This window comes from Candoia aspera, chromosome 5 (genome assembly GCF_035149785.1).
Source record: "Candoia aspera isolate rCanAsp1 chromosome 5, rCanAsp1.hap2, whole genome shotgun sequence".
NCBI classification, from domain to species: domain Eukaryota; kingdom Metazoa; phylum Chordata; class Lepidosauria; order Squamata; family Boidae; genus Candoia; species Candoia aspera.
This window is the reverse complement of record NC_086157.1, coordinates 91202010-91224502: the sequence shown is the minus strand read 5'-3', so window position 1 is coordinate 91224502 and position 22493 is coordinate 91202010. Positions and strand designations below refer to the sequence as shown.

The window sequence follows — 22493 nt, the reverse complement described above, 5'->3', positions numbered from 1 at the left end:
GGGGTATATGAATGAATGTTGGAAATGTCATCTTTTATTTGTTGCTTAATAAAAAAATCCCGTCACACTAGCAATGGGAAGGGGTGGGAGAGAGTTATTCAGTAAATGAGTAAAATTTGACGGTTCTCATAGCCATCTTGCAGCCTCTCAGCTAGCAAAGCACATTTTCTATGCAGTATTTGTTTATTTTGAAGATGTTTGATGTTTGCAACATTTCGATTATTTTACGTAGTCTAATACGTAGTCTCATGTTTTGGCCTGAGTGGGTTTTTTTTTTCCCAGCTGCCCTTATTTTGGTTTTCATATTTTATTTTCTTCTCCTATCTCTTTGTTTGATCTGACAGAAATAACAAATCATCCCCCAGGATCCACCATAGTAAAATATACCCACAGGAAGCATGGTTTTATACTTATTTTTCTCCTTGTTGAAAACTATGCTACTGCAGAAAGTTGACATGATAAGGCTGTCAAGGTCCAACAAGATATTTCTAACAAAATAGATGGAATGCTACCCTTTTCCAGTAGTGGCAGTTCCTGAAAAATAGAGGTAGCAAAGACAAACATGCTGTATTTTTAGAATATTATAAAATAGTTCTTTGCATTCAAGTTTTTTAAAGTTATTCTTCTTATCAACATTTATCTTCTGCATCCACATTTCCTAAGGTAAAAGATCTGTAGAATGGATCATTTAAATATTTATTGTTGTCCACATGCCTTTATAAACAGATACATGCTTTCTCTCAAAGCATGGTTACTCTCTACAGAGCATTTATGTTTGAAATGCATTTGGGAGACTATCAGATCTCTCCTCAAGTGAAGGAACATGCATAACATGGCAAAAAGATCCTCTTCTGTGTCTGTAGTCTTCGTTGCCCATCAGATTTATTTTTAGAATTTTATAAAGTATCTGTCATTTTACCAGTTATATATTGAAACTAGTGGCATCTGCAGGGGATCAAATAGGCAAGATAACAGACACAGGAGTGCAATTGAAGCCCCAACCCTTGTTTATGTGTGTTATACAATAGTGCATTACTTTGATCATATAGCCATGGCCACCACCTTGCCTCTTTGAAGCCTCCACTGTGGGCACCTCTGATTGAAACCATCATTTATACTGTAGGTATGATTTAAAATATTACTTCAGACTTTACCTTTGATAGGACCATCAAGAGTTTAAAACAAAAATATTTCTGTAGACGTTAAAGCCTACTGATACTACTGATAGTTATTACCTCTTCTCCATCCATTACTCGATAAATCAGGAATAATATATTTCTTGTTTGTGAAAGCTGACTGTTTTATTTGCCTCTGCTTTCTGCATACACATAATGATTGTTGATTTTCAGAACTTAAGAGCAAATGTTTTAGCATTTATTTTGAAGTACCATTTTATTCTAGCAAACATAAAAACTGCTTCACTTCTGGTTACAGAAGAAATAGACCAAAGTCTTTTTTCTATTTTATTAACCCAGATTTAAGCTATATTACAATCAATACCTGTTTAGAGTAAAATATTCAACCATGTTTTCCATTCATCAGCTTCTTACAATGATTATTGCTGAGAAAGTTAAATGTTTATCTTACAAAATAACATTTTAAGCCCAGATTAATGTTTTTTAAAAGGCTACACAGTATGTTTGTGATATTTTTGTCATAACATCCAAAAGTGTATTCTAAGATTTAAAGTAATTGAAACAATTTTGAATTTGGTTTCAAAACACAGTTATCTGAAAGATTTAAAAGTTTTCTTAATCCTTCATCATACAGGATTGATTTGTCCTTTGTTAGAATTGTAAATACTGGGTATTAAGATAGTCAGGTTCTTATTTTGGTCCCTTCACTATCAAATTACTCTCTGGTGGTAGAAAATAAAATATAAAGCTTCACCATCTAAGTCAGTTTTGTCTGCTTAGCTGAGGAGATTCTGTTTTTATTGTTGTGCTTTCAAATTAAGTTTATTTCTTTTTAAACTCTTCTTTTGAAGAAATTGGCTTTTTCATACTGTTAGACACCATAAGCACTATTTGTTGGCAGAAAGACAGGATATGAATCCAATAAATAATTGGATATAGGAAAGTGGTGGTACATAAGCAATATCCTCTCTTGTTTCTTTTCCTGTAGTCAATACAGATAGTTACATTCCCATCCCTCCCATCCTGGTGCTTTCCTTAAGAGATAAACAAAGGAACTACAAATGCAGGGCCAGGACAGAATATATCTCTGGAAGACAATCAGTAGAAGTAAAGATGACTATTGAAGTAACAGAAGTAGAGATGACTGTAATTATTTCACATAGTTGCCAGTAATTTTAAGGAGAACTGGACCAAGATGTTTATTTGCTTTCCAATTAACATGCTATGAGTTGGGGCAATAGAGCAGTAATATCTAGTATTAACACCAAGAAAAACTAACTGTGACTGAGCCATCTTCTTTGGCCTATTGCTTGTTTGTTTCTTTGCTTGTTTATAAATAGTTTACATCCAGTAGTGCAATAAAATGCAAATTAAGGTATCCTCACAAACATAAAACCTAATCCTAATCCTAATCCCAGATCATGAGCCCCACTTTAGCAATTGCTTCCAATGAGGTGTCACTCATTTTTACAAAGGCTCTTTGGAAGAGCGCTGTCTTAATGCTCTACTGAAATGACAATAGGAAAAGAACTGCCTGTGTTCTTTGACCTGCTCCTGCTTCTGGGGACCCACCACCTTCACAACCTGGACAGGGAATCTGAATCATGTTCTCTCAGCTACCACATAGGAAGAAGATGATCCCAGAGGAAACAAAAAGGCAGTAGAGTACTTTATATGTTTATGTATTCAATTTATATTCTGCCTTTTGTTCAGGAGCTCAAGGCAGTATAGATAATGCTCATGTCCCCATAACAACTCTGTGAGGTACATCGGCTGAAGCTTAATTGGAACCTGGGTTCCCCTATACCACACAGGCTTTCATGAAAGAAATTTGAATTTAATCTGGGTGGTTTAGACATATTGAGTGTATGAAAGGAGGGAGGTTCCACATGTTTCAAGAAGTGTGTTTTGCAGCTGTATATTTGGAATTCCTAAGCAAGTTACTTACAGTCTCACCAGTTTCTAATGAATTGGAGAAAAAAACTCTGAGTTTATGTGAGTTGGTATGAGTTCTGAGATCAAAGTTCTATTTCTTTATTCAGAATTGTGGGAAGCTTACTTATCTTCACCAGCTTGCCTTTCTGCTAAATTCACCAGAGTGTGAATTAATAATATAATAGGTAGCCATTTTGTGACAGCACTCATGACATTTTATGTAGGTGTTTGATTCCACATTTATGCTCAGCAGGGTTCCATTGACAGTAGAAGAAGTGAAGGGGGGCAGGCAGTATTCTTCCCTTCCAGCAGCATCCTCCATTTTTTTCTGGAAGATGGAAGTTGAGAAGGCTGAAACTTCAGGGGCAAGAGAGAGTTAGCAGCATCATTGAGCCACCCACTTTATTCCAGTGGAAGCCTCCATTGGCTCCATCTTCCTTCCAAGATTAATTCCAACCCCACCCAAGAAGTAAGAGGGTCTTTAACTTGTGAATGGACATGTTCAGATCAAGCTCAGTATGTTTATTAGAATCTTTCTCCTTTGTATGTTGAGTCTCAAATTAATAAGAAACATTGACTAGAACTGTAAGATATTAAAAACTGGACTTTACTTTGTCCCAGAGGATATTTCATTTCTGCGTAATATAAATTGAGAAGATAGGAAACTTAGCACTGAATCTGGTAGAATAATGACAGAAATTTCATTTTGATTTAATAGCTTTCTACTATATAGCCAACTGTTTTTCTAATGTGTTCTACAGACTGATTGAACATAAAACCATATTTAAATATTTAATATCATCCCAAGAAAATGTAGATATCTGATTTACTAAACATTTCTGTTTTTTATTTGAGGCATTAAAAAATTATGCTTTACATGCTTATATTTTATTTCTATAATAAGCCAGAACAACAAAAAGGTCTCCATTAAAATACATTCCTGCATGATCAAGTATCATTGCAGGATTTGTCTGATTAATTCCAACCCCCACCCATCATTTCTGCTGTGCCTGTCCCACAGAAAGAATTCGTAGCTGCAATAAATAAAGGGAATACAATACCAAATTTTGTTTATCTGCTATATTATTGTTTCTACATGTAATTTATACAGGAAAAGAGAATTAGAGCACATGTTGCCAATTTGCAAGTGATTTCATCTGTTAATGGAAATGTCTGTTTCCCTCTACTCTTCGTTAGTCATGCAAAAGAAGATGGCACAGATTTTCATGCTTCTGCTGGAGCAAGGTTATAAGAGGATAAAGGCCAATTGTTTGCATCTAATGGCTAGCCTTTTATTTTTCATTAACTTTAAAATGTTAATTTCTATTTTCATTTCATATTTGTAAGTTATACATAATTAATATTATATAAATATAACTGTAATATATTGCTCTGCAGTGGAAAAACTATGACCAGAAGATAAATTTTTGCCTCCTCAGTCTGTCATCCACGTGCAAAATATAAAAAAAATCACCTTCATGTTCACCTAGGGACTTTCAGCCAAAGTTGAACAGCACTGCCCTTCAACAATAGGATTATTATTTCTCAAACTGGACACATGGCTACCCCAAAAAAGTGCTAAGCATTCTGTAGTTGCCTTTCAGAGATGTTGTTGTTTTAAGAAGGCAGTAGATGGTTCATGCCTGTGACAGTTCTTGTCTTGTTTAGCCTTCAGGTATGATAATTTTAAAGAAATGGATATGGATTTTCTGTCCTTAGCTTTCTTTAGAACTAGGCAGTGATATTAAGGGGAAAAAGTCCTGGAACTATAATCCCAGCTTCTAAAAATTTCATTTATACTCAGTCCATTTATAGACGGCTTACTTGAAAATCTGACAGTTGGATAACTCTCCAGTTTCCGATGAACTTAGTTCTTTTGTGAGGCAATATTGGTATGAGAAGCACTTTGCCAAGTTTATAACTAAAAAGTGAGAAGTGATGATGACAATATTCTAGAACTGGTTTTCTGAAAGGCTAGATGAGAAGCCATCATGGAACTTTCTTAGGGAATCAAATCAGAAATAACGGGTGTAGAACAGTTGGAATTTGTTAGTGTAGAATTCTGACAAACTACGTAGAATTCTCTAAGTCTTCTCTGAGTTGGAGTATCTGAATCCAACTTTGCAAAATGTTTACATACCCCCATAATTGTTACTTTATAATGCAATCTTAAATAGAAGTAACTGCTGAAGATAAGCACTGCAGGCCACTCTGTTATAGCTTGTAAAATATTTCAATTTTTTCTTTATTTTAAAGCAACAGCAAACTATAAACTCGATGATAATCCTTGTCATGATCTAAACCCAGTACTTCCAACAGTACTGAATGTAAGGAGTGTAAGTATTTACCATGTGTAAGTAAAACTAAAACAAACAAGCAAAAATTACCCAAACTTTGAGTGAATGTATGGTGATAAAGTTATATCCTCACAAATAAACGTGGTATTCTTTAGTGTTTGGTACAATCCTAATTTTAAAAGCTCCCTATTGAGTTCTTTAAATAAAAAGTTAACTAGGCAGCTGTAAGCAATTCCTGTCAGATTTCACGAGCACCAAAGAGCATTTTTTATCAGGAGAGAAGGGAGCGTTTCAAATTCACAGTAAAGCTTTCTCCTTTCAAGTTATTCAAACTGCATTTTTCAATTTTAGCATTTAATTTTGAAGAGAATAAGATTTCTTTCAGCCAATGGTCTCCAGGCGCCTTAAACATATAATGAAATCCAATGTTGCTTCTTATACAAATAAAAACTGAAATTAGCTGAGCACATGGTGGGTGGGCAAAAGGGAATACGTGAGACCCATTCACGAGAATCAGTTCCATTAGTAACTCCAGACAAACATGTTGGGAAACTCTGTGACTTGCCCTAAGGCATACATTCTGATAAGTACACTTTAAGTTTTCTGGCATGTCTGAAGACAAATAAAACTAAGTGGAAAGAAACAGTCATTGTACCTCATTTATTTTTAGCCAGTGTACCAAATTTAATCAAAGACATACTCATTTCACACACAGCCCATGCATGTAATGCTGTTTCAACAGCCTTAGTTTAAATTTACTGATGTGACACCATTTAAAGAATAAGGGTATCAAGACTCAAATCTATATATTACTAAAACTCTCCTGTTTGTCTGTGTGTAACCTTTAATTGGGTGAAATGGTGCATTGCAGGGCAACAATTTTTTAACCAAGGTATCTCAAATGGGCTAACTTACAGAATGTGTCCAAAATGTGGGACCCATGAACTCCTGTAGTTTTGAAATTTGGCAAATTTTATAAAACATTTTATGACATAAAATTATCATAAAACATTTTATGACATAATACAAAATGTCATAAAACACTTCCTGTGATCAGCTCCTGATGTTTGACTGTGCCATGCAGTTCAGTATGAATGACATGGTTATTTTCAAGGCAGATACATTTCTGAATATCTCCCTGAATTTTTAAGAACGTTTCCAGTTATGGCAGGACATTAGAAGTTTTGCCATTGTTGAAGGCATGGAGGAATCTGGTAAGGAAATATTTCTGAAATGATTACCCAATGGGTCACGGGTCGTCTAATTAACTATAACAATAGTCATCCTCTATTCTTCCTCACTGTCTCATTCTAGTTGTACAGGGAGACCCAAATGGCCTTTGATCCCTTTTTACTCTGCTAGGTTATTCTATCTACCCTGATGCCTTTTTATGTACACTTACATTACAATTTGCTGATGAATTACTTTTTAATGGTTTGGTAAAGGATATAACTTATATAATGTTGTAATTAAAATATCCAGGAAAGAATCAGACAGTAGATGGCAAGAAAGAAAAGAGTTTTTGCAGAAGATTTAAATACATTACAATACTTTTATTAGATGAATGCTTGGACTGACATAGATAATTTCTAATAACTGCAGGTCACAGCTAAAGAGGATAAACTGGGGGAGTTGCAGCAAGTGTCTAATAGCTAACTGCTGGGTATTGCTAAATATCTGGATGAATAATTGAATATGAATACTCCCATTTAAACAGTACATCCTGGGATAAATATTAAAAAGAAATTCATATTTACATATTGCTCAGAGATGTAATACTTAACCACTGCTATTGTAGAATAGTAGAAAGAAAATCAAGTGCCACCCTTGGTCTGCCTTACGAAGCTGACTGGTCACACCCCTGGTAAGAGCAATTTGACTTATTTTTCTAGTAGCCTGCAATGTAAGGAGGAAGAGAGAGAAAAAAGAGGATGTTATAAAAAGAGAAAGAAAAAGTGCTGCCAGAAAGAGAGAGAGAATGGGTGACTGTCTACAAGAAAGATCAAATGACAAAAAAAGCACAGTGGCGTATGAAGAGCAGTGTACCCATCCTCCCATGCTTCTACAGATGCCCACAAATACACAAGCCCAGCATACCTCTTCATCCAATTGTATCATTACCAGGGACCCCAACATACAACCTAGCTAAAGAACTTACAAAAAAACTTGGACATCTCACACAGGAGATCAAATATTCTATCAACTCCCCACTACGTGCCTTCAGAAAATCAAAGACTTAAAAATAGATGAAGATGAAATTATGGTGTCATTCGATGTCACAGCACTCTTTACATCCATAGACCCAGCAATAGTGAAAGAATACATGACAGCAGTTCTACACAACACACCTGACCTAGCCAAATACACTAAGATGAAATACCCAGAATCATGGACCTCATCAACCTCTGCCTCACCATCTCCTTTCAATTTGATGGACAAAAATACCAACAAATCAGACGAACACCCATGAGATCACCACTCTCAGGACTCATAGCAGAGACCATAATGAAGCATCTAGAAACTATAGCACTCCCATGCATGCAACCCAAAGTATGAATCCAGTATGTAGACAACACCTTGGTCATAATAAAAAAGGAACAAGTAGAGAAGACACATTAAACAATCGAGAACATCTTCAAAGGAATAAAATTCACAAGGGAAGAAGAAGAAAACAACAACACACTACCCTTCCTGGATATCCTCATTGTCAAACGGTGGCAAATTAGAAATGCAAGTCTACCGGAAAGCTACCCACACTAACCAAGTGCTCCATTTCAACCTCCCACAAGAGGAGCTGTGTAAGAACTTTATTCAGACAAGCACAAACGCTCTGCAGCAACCCAGAACACCAGAAAAAGGAAACAGACCAGATGCCTATACAGCATCTTCCAACAAAATGGACACCCGTGCAACTTTATCAGAAAGTGCCTGACCACTCAACCCACTACAGCACAACCAACACAAGCTATGAAAAGGATAACACTGCCATTCATCAGAAACATCTCAGAAACTACCAACAGACTGTTACAACTACACAGCATCACCGTAGCACATAAACCAACTAAAGCCCTCAAAAACATCTTAAGTAAACCAAAAGACCCAGCAGCCCAAGAAGAAAAATCAGGAATCACCCACAACATACAGGGTAAGGACTGTAACAGCCACTATCTACGAGAAACAGGCAGAAGACTTGCAGAGCACATCCATGATCACCATCTAGCAGTAAGAAGACACGATGAAAACTGCTTAACCTCACAACACATGGACAGACTCAACCATAGTTTCAACTGGGAAACTGTGAGCATCCTAGACCAAACTAAATCCAAAAACACTAGGGAATTCCTGGAAGCCTGGCACTCAGACAAGTCACCCATCAACAGGCACATAGAGACAAACAACATTTGCATACCATTCAAAAGAGACAATATGAAAGCTAAAAAGGAGACAAAAAGATCAGAACACCTCTATCTGCTTTTGAAGCCAATTCTCCCTATCACTGACACAATGTATTCCCATCATTGTTCTCTAAGAATAGAGCTCTCATCAGAAAAAGAGTTGCTGAGCCATAATATACAGTTCAATAGGCATTAAACAAAAATATTTTTCTTTGTTCTAGTAGTCTTATGAAATAGCCAAGGATTTTTGTCTGCTTATTCGACCAACCAGGGACTTACAATGGTTATCGTGTCTTTAAAATAAAATCTCTTCTAAGCTTTTACATGCATACATGTCAAGTTGAAATCAATAATCCTCAACTATCTTCTCACAGTTTCTTAAGATTTTAATGCTATTTAACAGCTATAAACACAAATAAAAAAACCATTAGTATGAAACAACAACATTTTCAGGTTGTATATGCTATATACCCTGTGTGCTGTCAGTCATGTCTGCTCTAAACAACAGAGTACAATCAAACTGAGTTTGTATAAGAAAAAGCAGTAAGAATTATTCCGCCCCCTTTGTTGAATGGAAGAAAAAAATAGAAATACAATAAAGAGAACTTATTTGACTTTGTTGACAATTTGTTTTCATATAGGCAATACCCTAGATTTAAAGGCATTATCGTGCATGTAGTATTTAAATTTGTTGGATTAATGCCTAATCTTTAGGCATTCTTTTAAACCAGGGGTTCTTAAACTTTTTGCCATGACAGCTCCCTTTAGTGTACTCTTAATGTACACACCTCCCCTAACAATCTGACATGAACAATGGAAACCATACAATGAAACGTTGGGAAAGGTGGATTTATTGTAACAAGGTAACTAAAAGATTCTTCACAGCTCCCCTAGACTCTGTCTGCACCTCCCCAAGGGAGGTACACCTCCCAATTTGGGAATCCCTGCTTTAACCCTTTTATATGGGGAAAAAGCATCAGGGCCACTTCATCCTTGCTGCTATGAATCCAAATGTCACCTAATATATTGTCAAACGATATATTCTGTGTTCATATAGATGGATCCATTGTGGATTTTCCATCAGTTGGCTTGTGTGGAATAGAAAGGAGGTGGACGAGTCTGGTCATACCCAGCAGTACAGAGTTGCAAAGGAAAGGGCAACAGCAAAATTTCAAAATAGTTTTATCTGGCTCTAAAAGTAGGAAGTTGCTATGCCAAGTTAGGCTCTTGGATTGTCTAGTTTGGGATTATTTTCTGTTCTGATTGGCAGTAGTAATCCTGATTTTCAGCACTACCAGGAAAGCTCAAGGACTGCACCTAGGCCCTTTAAATTATGTGCATGAACAGTATTCTTCCTCTAGCATATTAGATGAAACACCCAGCATGCCACAGTAGCGTCTTCAGACACCTAATTAACATAAAAAGGCTCTATTCATGCTTATAAAATTAGAAACAGCAGCAGGTTGTTGTTTTTCTCTATGCTGCAGAGGAAGTTTAACTGCTTCAAAAAGAAAAGACTGACCTGCCAACTTGGGGTAACAGTTCATGCACCTGAAGAAGTGAACTCTAGACCATGAAAGCCTGTGCCAAAATAAACTTACAGATTTTGAAACTGCCACAAGAGATGTAGTCTTCCGGTTGTGAGTGAAAGATCCTGTAAGTGTGGTGAGATGTTGCTGATGCATGGTGCTATTTAGTTGTGATTGTTACAAGGTTATGATTGTTTTGACCATTTGTTTTATGAGTACTGTATTGTTATTACAGTATGAATATTTTGCTGCTTGTGAGCTGCTTAGAGCCCAAATGGTATAAGAAGCATTCCTAATAAACAAACAAATATCTTGTGCACCCTTCTGGAAACAATCTATTTTTGGCATTCCTTTGTGGCCTAGAGTGGGGTGGATGGCCATCTATCAAATATGTTGATAGTATAAGGGATCCTGTACTAAGCAGGGGGAATGGACTAGGTTATTTTTATAATCCTTTCCAACTTTATGATTCTTTGTATATTGAGCATAGTTTTAACTTGTGAGTAAAGGGTATTGATTGGTGGTTTAAGATAATGGCCTTAATGAATGTTTTCTTGTGTGAATGTCATGCATTTGGTGATAACTGACAATTCCAAGAGAAATTTGTCAATTTCTGACATGGTTCCCTTCACATTTTAAACATATATCAGTGAAAGACCCATGACTGTATTTCATTGCCATGTACAGTATCTGAATTTCCAGATAGGCACTAAATTTGCATAACAATGTCAGACTTCACATCCTAATTTTGAGATTTTCCAAATGTTGGCTATTGTTTTTAAGGTAAAAAACCCTGAATCCCTATCCCCTCCTTTCCTACCCCATACCCACTTTTGGTGGGGGTGAAGTAAAGATATGGTTGGTTGCACAGTCAGCAAGATGTTTAGACTGGATTTGGCATTTTTATCCACCTATCAAGTCCTTCCCAAGGACCCGGGATAGGCAGATGTTGTTGTTTAATAATATTAAAGGTATCATCACAGGATGTAAGCTGTTCCAAGTAAAGCTGCCTTTTGCAATTGACTGAAGGTGATTTTGTCAATGCCAATGATGTTCAAGTGCTCCAGATGTTTTGGAATTGCACTCAAGATGCCTATTATTATTGGTACTATCTTTGCTTTCTTTGCCACAGTAAATTCTACTTCTTTTTGCCATTATTATTATTATTATTACTATTATTCCTGAGCTCGCTGCTGCAATGCTTGGAGGTCTTTGAAATTTAGTCTGAAACATAGTTCCTGCTTGGGAGAGGCTGCTTGTCTGATAACTTTAATGCTTTTGTAACACCTAAGCAGGGCTTCTCTATTTTTTCCCTCCATATTCAGTTACCTCTTCCACTCACCACTTTTGTTTCTCTTTCTCCTTTTTTCTTCTCTTTCCAATACAGTTATCTCTTCCTCTTACCACATTTCCATCCTAGGGTTGTTTGTTTGTTTGTTTGTTGCTGTTCCTACTGGAAGGAGAGAGAAGAACATGTCCTTGTATATGCATCTGGAGTCATTACTTTATTTTGTAATGAAATATCTTATTTTTTTGTCCTGGCACTGTCCTTTTCATGAAATTTGGCTTCTGGTAGTATGTATACTGCACACACACACTCACACACACACATTTATATGCATCCCCACACAAATGTTGCATACATGGGTGGAAGAATATGCAGGCTTGGTTTCAGCTAGAACAGTCAACTATTGCTGGGGGGTGGGCAGGGGCTATACACTGCACAGGATTTTTGGATGGATGGATGGAATATTTGTAGTAGAACAAGAAGAGTACTGTTGTGTTCTCCTGAACACTCCACAGACTCAGACATACTTTCCTACCCATTTCAGAAATAACACAGAATGAGCCCCAAATAGTATAGGGAGAAAAACAAAGAACATAGGATGAAGGAGGACATCAAGAAAGCCCCAGCCATAGATGGCTGATAAATGTATGAGACCAAACAGACTGATTTTTTTTCTTCAGGTAAGGCAGATTGTTCCCTGAAGTGGTTGGAGTGCAGATCTTGCTTGGGCACAGTTTATTTTTGAAGTATCAGGAATGTTTGTTTATCAGGGCATTTCCTGGTATCTGTTTTTAAATAGCACTGCCTGTACCATCTGATGGATCTCTGTTCAGAAATCATTGAATTTAATGAGCTTACACAATGGTAAGTGGACATGGGACTGCAATATTAGATTCAATTATGACCTAGTTTCAAGGCTGAATGTGATTTGTGGGGATTTTCTTGATAGCTTTGTATGGGGTTCAGCAGTGATATTTTGTGCCAAGTATTCACTAGGCCTTTCAAACGACAAAAAGGATAAATAAATATTTGAATCATGGGGAAAATAACCTGAAATAATATACATAACTTATTATGCATGAATTACAGTATATTTTAAGGCTTTTTATATTTTTTTATATTTTATATTTTAATTATAGAGTGTTCTTACATGCATATCTAAGATGTAGGTTGGACTCTAGCTGTCCATGCAGGGGATGGGGTCAAGTGGTAAACAAATTAGAAAACATGTGTTACAACAATTCTGTATCTTCTGCAGCTATTGTCTTTACTTTTGCATTTAATTGTTTCTTCCAAACATTCTAGTTGCATGTAATGCTCTTATTTCAGAACACATTGGGTAAACAGATGGTTTCCAAGCTACTGGAAATAGGGGTGTATTTTTCCTGGTTAGAGTAATTCCCTGGTGGCATTGTTCCTTAGAGAACACCTAAGCATTAGTCAATTATGCCATAGTAATATCCTGATCATTTGAATATGCTCTATGTATTTAAAAAAAAAATTGAGTGTAACCTGTGTAGATTTTTTAAGCAGGGCAGGATAAAGGGTAGTAAACACAGTTCAGTATTGCCGCTTCTACCACAGCTGTTTACAAATCTGCTGCCACAGAAGTCATGAGGGAATTTCTTCTACAGGTTGTCACCAAACCATTTCATTTTCGTTATAAGCAGTCAAAACTGAAAATATTTTCCATATCTTAACACTTTAAGGGGTAGTGGTATCCATTATATACTGCTGTACTGTGGGCAGGAAATGGGCAATATTCCCTGTCCTCCTCCTTTGAAAGGTGGGAATTTGCATTGCTAGCCACTTCATTAATTGCTTCACACAGTAGAGTTTTTTCCAACAACTTATCTTCAACACCAGCACCAAATCAGCTTGTAACTTCAACTGTGCCAGTTTTTGATGCTGGTTAGTTTATTTTTTTATAATGTTGCTGTTAGTACAATTTTTGATGTGCAGAAAAAAGTAAGAAAAATTGTTGGGAGGGATAATACTGGAAAACTTCAAATTATTGGTGATATGTGTACCCTCAATAAAATATGACTAAATGAGCCATGAAATAGTACATGCTAGTCTGCAGAAGACTAGTAAGAAAATGCCTACATACCAAGAAAAACAGCAGTGAAACATAATAAAGTTGTATTTGGGATAGTTACTTTATCTACAAGTAGATCAGATACTTTTAGCAACATAATTAGCTCCTTTGTGCCTAGTTAATCTGATGGAAATTATGATTATTTTTTTTATATTTGGTTTCTCCATGAATTATAATTCTCTTTTTCTAATTCAAGATCCCAGATGCTTATTTTCTTAGAGATCCTCATACTTTCCTCCTTACAAAGGACTTCATTAAGGTATATGCTGTATTTAGTGCAGAGAACTCTCACAAGATCTTAAGCTGCATGTCCTCACAGGTTAACATTTTCACATGCATTTCTAGCTACTTGAAATAGCAATGATTAGTGCAGTAACTGAAGCATGCTTGAAAGAACCAACACTTGTCTACAAAATACTAACACTTGGATGAGTCTGCAGCCTGGGAGAAGAGCACCCAGTGAATTTTCTAGACTTTTTTCATGGCTGACCTAGGATATGCTTGTATTGTCAAGGAGTGTGTTGACCTATATTTTTGATGCACATTGATTATGACAATCACTCTGCTTTCCCTGCAGGCGATGGAGGCACAGATACAGAACTTTGGACAGACGCCATCTCAGTTGCTTATTGAGCCACATCCTCCTCGGAGCTCTGCTATGCACCTGGTGAGATAAAACTGCTTGTTAAGAATTTATTTCCTCTGAATCCAAGAATCCTTTATTGGTCATAAATGCCAATTTAAGTAACACTTTCTCTTTATGAGTTCTGAGTTCCCTATAAGCACAGACTTTGTGTGTGTGTTTGTGTTTGTGCAGAAAAACAGTATGCTGAAAGAGAGAGAGAGATAGGGCAATTACTAAGTGATTTGTCAAATATTTGATTCTTTAAATCAGCTTCTACTATAGTAAATTCACATATGATTAATATTATGTTGCAAAATTAAAAAGCCTATGTTGCTATGGCAGAGATCATTATTGCACAGACCATTGCTTAAAGAAATGATTTATGTGATTCATGAATGTTGGCTACTTATCCAAAATGAGGAATTGTAGTTAATCTCCTGCTGTCTCTCCAGAGAGGAGATACTGAATACTTCAGTTTGAACTCCTGATAATTCATAATCCATTTTTCTGTATTTATTCCAGAGGAATATAAAGTATGTATATTTTCAGTTATATTGGAAACAATTCTATTTCTTTCGTTTTTTGATCCTATTTTAAACCTCTAACTTTTGAGGATTTTCTATAAAGTTTTAGTAAATATCCAGAACATTTTTTTAAAGTTGCCATTAAATATTAAGGGCAAAACTGTTTAGGCAATACTTTTTCTTGCAATTGATTATATTTTAATTCATTAGATTTATATCCCTCATTTTTCCCAGAAGCAAAATGCAATGTATGTAGCATTCATTCCTCCCATTTTAATCTCAAACCAACAATCCAGTAAAACAGGTTGTATTGAGTAACAGTTCAAACTTACCCAGAGAGTTTCTATAGCTGAGGGTGGATGTGAACCTGGGTCCCTCACTACCCAACCCACTACAACCCATCCTAGTCCAACAGTAGCAAAAACCCTATTATTTAAAATATGGCAAAGAAAATGCTTAAAACCTTAAGGGATAGCAAAATTACAATACGCAAAATATTCTTACACATTGAATGTTCTAGAAATTATTTTAGTCCGTATGTGTGAAATATGATCTCATCATCATTCTGATTATATTGAGCACTTTCTTTCCAATTGAATCAGGCGGTGTTGCTGAGGTGTTTGACAGTTGTCTGTATGCAGTGATGGACCGGATGAGGTCCAACAAATAAAAGATTTTTCATGGTATGATGGAGATTCTGTGGATTAGAGGTTCTCAGTTCTGGGAATTAGGAATGTACACAGTTCAGGATGTGTGTAGAAACTGTAGAGGATGACCTTGATGGAGAGAGGGAAGATTCATTACCAATGCAACAAACAGATAAATGTGGCTTGAGCCCATACAAAGAGAAATTTATGAAAATATCTCAGAAAGGCACCCCCTAATTCTCAACAAGATTAAAGAAGGAAGAGGGGAAGCACATTCAATTTGCAAGATTTTGTTAATATAGCCATTTTAATAAAGCAGTTTTAAGCCAATGTGGTGTTTGTTTCTTGGTCTGGTCTGCCTTGTAGGGTTGATAATGTATTAGCACTTCCTTCAATGGAACAATTCTACTGCTTCAGGACTGTTCTTGATTCTAGTCTATTACTGGGAAAACTGATGGCAAAGAGGACCCAGCTTCAGCTATGCTAGGGCATTAGCTGAAACTGTGCCTGGATTGGGATAGCCCTACTTCAGTAATACATGTAGTCAAAACATTACAGTTGGATTACTGTAATTCAGATCAGTGATGTAGGGGAAGATTATTCAGAAGTTATCAGTGATGTACAATACAACTGCCTGATTGTTAAGTGGAGTGGTTAAATGGGACCACATGATACCAACCCTGAAGTACTGCAATGGGTGCTAAGAGCTACCAGGCTCAGTTTAAGGTGTTGTCAGTAGCATAAGAGACTGTTATGAGAAAGAAATGGGAGTCCTTGTTGTTTTCTTGCAGACGTTTCATTGCCAGACTAGGCAACATCTTCAGTGCAAAGAGGGAGTGGGCCTTGCTCTCAGTTTATATATTGTGGCTTGCCCTGCTTGTGTTGGTAGGGGTGTTGTTCTCTCCTTGGGAGTTCTTTGATTGGGCTATTGTTTGCTGCTTGGTTGATTGCCTGAGTTAATCGTTCCTTGATTAGGGTGTATTGTGCTGTTTGATGGCTCATCTGGTGTTAATTCTAGTGTTGATTTTTGCATATCTGTGTGTTGATTGCTGGCAAGGAAGTTTACTGGTCTTTTGGCTGTTCTATTGTCTCTTTTGAATGGTATGTAAATGTTGTTTACCTCTATGTGTCTGTTGATGGCTGCTTTGTCTAAGTGCCAGGCTTCCAGGAATTCTCTGGCGTTTTTGGATTTGGCTTGGTTTAGGACGCCCACTGTTTCCCAGTTGAAACTATGGTCGAGTCTGTCCATGTGTTGTGAGATTAAGGAGTTCTCATCGTGTCTTCTGACTGCTAGTTGGTGTTCGTGGATGCGCTCTGCTAGTCTTCTGCCTGTCTGTCCTACTTAGTGGTTGTTACAGTCTTTGCATTGTATGTTGTAAATAACTCCTGTTTTTTCTTCTTGGGCTATTGGGTCTTTTGGGTTGCTTAATCTGTTTTGAAGAGTTGTAGTTGATTTACGTGCTATGGTGATGCCATGTGGTTGTAACAGTCTGTTGGTGATTTCTGAGATGTTTCTGATGTATGGCAGTGTTATCCTTTTCATAGTTTCCATTGGTTGGGTTGTAGTGGGTTGGGTGGTGAGGCACTTTTTGATAAAGTTGAGCGGGTATCCATTTTGTTGGAAGATGCTGTGCAGATGTTCTTTTTCTTTTTCCTGGTGTTCTGGGTTGCTGCAGTGTGTAAGTGCTCGTCTGAATAATGTTCTTACACAGCTTCTCTTGTGGGAGGTTGGATTGTTACTTTGGTAGTGGAGCACTTGGTTGGTGTGGGTAGCTTTCCTGTAGACTTGTGTTTCTAACTTACCATCATTTTCTCTACTGATGAGGATGTCCAGGAATGGTAGTGAGTTGTTGTTTACTTCCTCCCTTGTGAATTTTATTCATTAAAGATGTTATTGATGGGTTTCTTCCAGTTGTTTCTTTTGTGTTATGACAAAAGTATCATCTACACACTGGATCCATACTTTGGGTTGTATGTGTGGGAGTGCTATCCTTTCCAGACGCTGCATTATGGTCTCTGCTATAAGTCCTGAAATCAGTGATCCCATAGGTGTTCCTTTGATCTGTTGGTATATTTCTCCATCAAACTGAAAGTAGGTTATAAGCCAGCGGTTGATGAGGTCCATTATCCTGGGTATTTCTATTTTGGTGTATTTGGCTAGGTCAGGTGTGTTTTGCAGAACTGCAGCCATAGATTCTTTCGCTAGTGCCGGGTCTATGGATGTGAAGAGAGCTGTAACGTCGAATGATACCATGATCTCATCTTCTTCTATTTTTATGTTTTTGATTTTCTGGAGGCACTTTAGTGGGGAGTTGATCGAATGTTCACTCCCCTCTGTGAGGTGTCTGAGTTTCTTTGTAAGCTCTTAAGCTATGTTATATGTGGGAGTCCCTGGTAATGATACAATAGGCCGAAGTGGTATGCCCAGCTTGTGTATCTTGGGGCGTCCGTAGAAACATGGGAGGACGGGTCCACTGCTTTTCATCTGCCTCTGTTCTTCTTGTGTAATGGGAAGAACTCTACAATTGATGAGAGAAGAGTTCAGTGGTAGCTTTAAATGCAGAAGTGGCAGCTCAGTCCAGGTTTTACAGAGCCAAGGAATAGCATATTCAAACCCTTCAAAGAGTCCACTTTAATGAATCCATTAATAACAGGGGGACGTAGTTTCCTAGGTTCTGTTCCTTACCCCTGATTCTTTCATTAAAACTGCTATTTGAGTTCTGTGTGATTCCTTTTTCCTTTATTGTGTCCTGTGATACAGGGCATGACATTTAGCCTATTAACCCCTAACATCTCTCAGTGTCTTCCAACATGTGCCCTAAAATCAGTTGGGACTTCCCAGCTTATAGTTCTACTGATGGGTTTGGCTCACAGTGTTGTGACCAGTGGTAGGACCTTTTCAGGGCTGGTGTCTCCTCCTTTAGGGAGGTTGCCTGCCCCTTTGCTGTCTTCTACTAGACAACAGCTGAAGACACGCCTGTTCACTCAAGCATTGTAGAATGACAACTGCTGCATGACTAGATTACTTTTTAGGTTACAGTACACTGAGTACTTCCCCACTCTGTTCCGCATCACTAAAAATCACCAGCATAACATTAGATAACAGTAATACATTTTATTAAGGAGGGTGTTTTCCATGGTGTTGCCATTTTCAGCTACTTCTTTCTGTTAATGCCAATACATTTAGTTTTGTTGTTGGCTTTGATAGAGCTCCTAAGCTAATTCCTCCAGTTTCTGTTTCTTCAGCTTGTGTATTATGCAAGCCTAATGAATGACTAAACTACTGCTTCCGTTTGACATCTTTACTGTATAAACAACCGTAAGCATTTTAGTGAGATTTTCTATCTGTTAATGCTGACTGTATCATTACATGCCCTCTAATGATAACTTAATGGACATTTGCTGTGACTTTTCTGTATTTGCTGTAGTAACTACTTCTCTAGTTTTGCTGTCTTGTGTCTGTAGCAGTAGCTGTACAAAAAACAATTTTTCCCCTGATTGTGTAAGTACTTCCTGACTCTCTTAACCTTATTTTCCCTTCAGACCTTCTCACTAATTATGTTATTCTTTCTGTTTTCTTCTGTTCTCTTCCCCTTTCTACTCAACAGTGTTTCCTTCCACAGAGTCCACTTATGTTTAAAGATCAGATGCAGCAAGATGTTATAATGGTGCTCAAATTTCCATCAAATTCTCCTGTCACACACGTGGCAGCCAATACACTCCCCCACCTTACAATTCCTGCCGTGGTAACTGTGACTTGTAGCCGGCTTTTTGCGGTGAATAGATGGCACAATACAGTAGGTATGTGTTTCAAGATGGATTTTGTGCTGAGTTTGTATTTCACAAATAGTTTGGGTTGGGTTTGTATTAAGCTTCGTGACACAAATAAATGTAAATAGTATATGCAAACCCAAGGAGGATTTTTAAAAATGCTTCCTATAACTTAATCCACCTCTAAAGATAACACTGGGGAATTAGTTGCCACCTCAAAAAGTTACCCATACACACACACACACACACACACCCCTAAATAACCAGTCTGGCATTGTTTTGAATGCTAGTTTATATCCTCCCAATTTAAATAATAGTAACAGTTATTCCACTGGATCGCATGTGAATAACAGTGCATTTCTAGGGCCAAGCTAAATATACTATGCTCACCAAGTTGGTTTTTTAATGCATTAAAGTATGCAGCATGGGTGAGAGAGAGGGTTTGTTTTTGTTTTTGTTTTAAAACATCTAGAGAGAGGCTAAAACATCTAGAGAGAGGATTTCTAACTTTGGCACTGTTGCTTCAGGCATTTTGCTTCCCTCCCTGGTGCATTCCCCATATTCGAACCAGGGCAGGGGAAAAGCACTGGAAGTTACTGGAGCATAGGGAGGGTTCAGCTACAATCACTTCTTTTATACAATTCATTCCTGATATCTACACATTAGATACACACATCCTATTTAATGCAGAAAAAAAAATGGTACCAATAAACAGACCAATTAGTTTCCATCTAATTTCATTCAGACACAAATGAAAACTTTTTATGAAACAAACCGCAATAAACAGAGGAAATTAATGGGAAATTGAGAAAAAGAAATTGAGAACATCGGTTTAGGAATATGCACACAGAAGAGATGAGTGGAAATAAAGAGATATACAGCAAAATGGGAAAGGGAACCAAGCTTCTGTGCCTGAAACAAATGCCCTCATGTAGATCTTACTTTGGGCCTACCACTTATCCCTTTGATACCCTGTTGGAAATTTGTATTAAACTATAATTCTGATAGGTGAAAACAAAAAGTTTACTATGAGAAGTGTCAAACCTCATCACTTGAACATAGCAGAACTGATATGCCAGTTCACCAGCCCACTTTTCCTCTTATCAGAACATGCCTGGGTTAGAGAGCCCAGGAGTTGTTTTTGATTAGGCTGTGAAGACTTGCAACTTTTAAGGTCCAGATGAATGGAAAACTACATCCCACTAATGTACAGTACCAGAATGTTTTCCAGCACTCTGTCATTCCCTCTCTCTCACACACACACACACATATATATTTCAATACAGTAAAAGTATACAAAACAACCCCCCCCAAAAGAAAATAAGAAAAAGAGAAAAAGGAAGGGAATGAAAAAAAATACAATTATGCCTTCCACCCTTCTTTTTATCGATTAAGAAAGATCTTAATGTTTTCCCCATCCTCTTTGTCCCTTTTTAATCCCAAAATTGTCAATTCGATATTTTATTCTTTCAACAAAAAGTCCAGTCTTTCAAAAAATTCTTTGTCGTTTTGCAATGTCAAAAACAGGAAAGAGGAAAATATTAGGAATCCCATAGTACAAACCTAATTTTGTATAGCCATTATTGACCTTTTTTAATATTCCTTAGGTCTCAGGGGAGCACCAGGATATTCTCTAGATCAAGCTCATCACCTTCCTATTGAAATGGATCCATTGATTGGTATGTTATGTTAGATGGAAAATAAATAAATAATTAAGAAATAGTTTCAACAATAATTTAGTATATTATTTTTTCATGAATTAGAAGATTTAAAAGTAGAGAAAAATATCTACAGCCCACTCTAATTGTACACTGTGAAAAACTGTAGTTAAGAGGAATCAAAAGGAATCAAAACCAAACAATTGCTTGCAAGCAGCATGCATGAGAAAAACTTTGGCTCTTATTTTGAGACTTGACATATGGGATTGAAGGTATATTATTCTACTATGATGCCTGAATTAGCATGCTCACTCACATCCAAAGTTCAGTGATAAGTTTATTTGCATGATATAAAGTCACTGAAAGAATTTGCTTTTTTCCTATTCCACACAGCCAATAACTCTGGTGTGAATAAACGGCAGATCACAGACCTTGTGGATCAAAGCATTCAAATCAATGCTCATTGTTTCGTGGTCACAGCAGATAATCGCTACATTCTTATCTGTGGTTTCTGGGACAAGAGCTTTCGAGTTTATTCAACAGAAACAGGTGGAATTTTCACATGGAATTTTAATTCATTTTCTTATATCATTCACAGTATGTCAAAATAGAGAAATGTTGTTTAAAAATTAAATAAAGTAGAACAGAAAATGCTTGTTTTTTTTCATATCAGAGAAGGAATTGAAATAACAGTTAGCGACTTTACAAATCCCAGGAGCTAATTTAAAAACAATGTTTGAAATCTCAGATTTTGGAGATGTTTGCTCTCAGCTATCATCCAGTCTTAGGTAAGAATGAAGTCTTAACAAGATTTCAGGGTCCTCAGATGGAATCTTACAATATCTTTTGCGAGAATACTCATTTAGGATGTTCTTGTGAGGGAGGAATTGAATTTTTTTTTTCCTTCAGGGTAGGATGAATCTGTTATTTATTAGTGGCAGATTCTCTTACCATTCAAATCCCCATTCCCTCCAAAATTAGTTAAATTTTCAAGAGGTTTTAAATCATTCAGAATCCCAGGGGCAGCAGCTGCAATGAGAATTCTCAGAGAGGCTTGCAATTCAGCATCTGGCCTGGCTCTGATGGTTTTGTGACAGGAGGAGATCAGGAGGGTGAGAAATTGTAACTCCAATCATACAACAAATACTTTGCATAGAGAAGGTCACAGGTTCAGTTCCTAGCATTTCCAGTGAAGAATGATCACTTGTAGGTGAGAGGCAAGATATCTGCTTGAGACTCTGGAGAGCCATTACCATTCAGGAGTAGACAGTTTTCTATGTTTCTCTGATGAACAACAAGTCAATGTTATATCACTTTGACACCTGGGAACAAAGAAGCCTCTTCAGCCTGTAGGATACAGGGTGAGAACTCTAGAGGGATCAGCTTTTTTTACATTCATACATGTTAAAGCTGCAGTCCATTTAATACAAATTACATGGTATCTATTGTCTGAAATGCCATCTCATACATCAAAAAGAGGTAGTAACAGACCTGCAGGGTGATTAGATTCAATGAGAGGAAATGTTATGCCTTTGTCCAGTCCGATACTTGGTACAGCCTGCATACAACATGTTCATACAGAATACCTTA

General features: G+C 37.0%; 1 protein-coding gene across 3 annotated transcripts in view; it reads left to right on the top strand.

Annotated features, from left to right (window-relative positions):
- NBEA (neurobeachin) overlaps window positions 1–22493 on the top strand; it is a 454810-nt gene that overhangs the window by 418115 nt on the left and 14202 nt on the right. For 2 of the 3 annotated variants that reach the window (XM_063305700.1, XM_063305699.1), the window contains 4 exons: window positions 14256–14345; window positions 19083–19275; window positions 20853–20924; window positions 21297–21452. In XM_063305700.1, coding sequence (XP_063161770.1) covers window positions 14256–14345; window positions 19083–19275; window positions 20853–20924; window positions 21297–21452 — 511 coding nt within the window. Of the gene's footprint in view, window positions 1–13874; window positions 13938–14255; window positions 14346–19082; window positions 19276–20852; window positions 20925–21296; window positions 21453–22493 lie in introns of all 3 variants that reach the window. The other variant, XM_063305698.1, reaches the window with a different exon arrangement.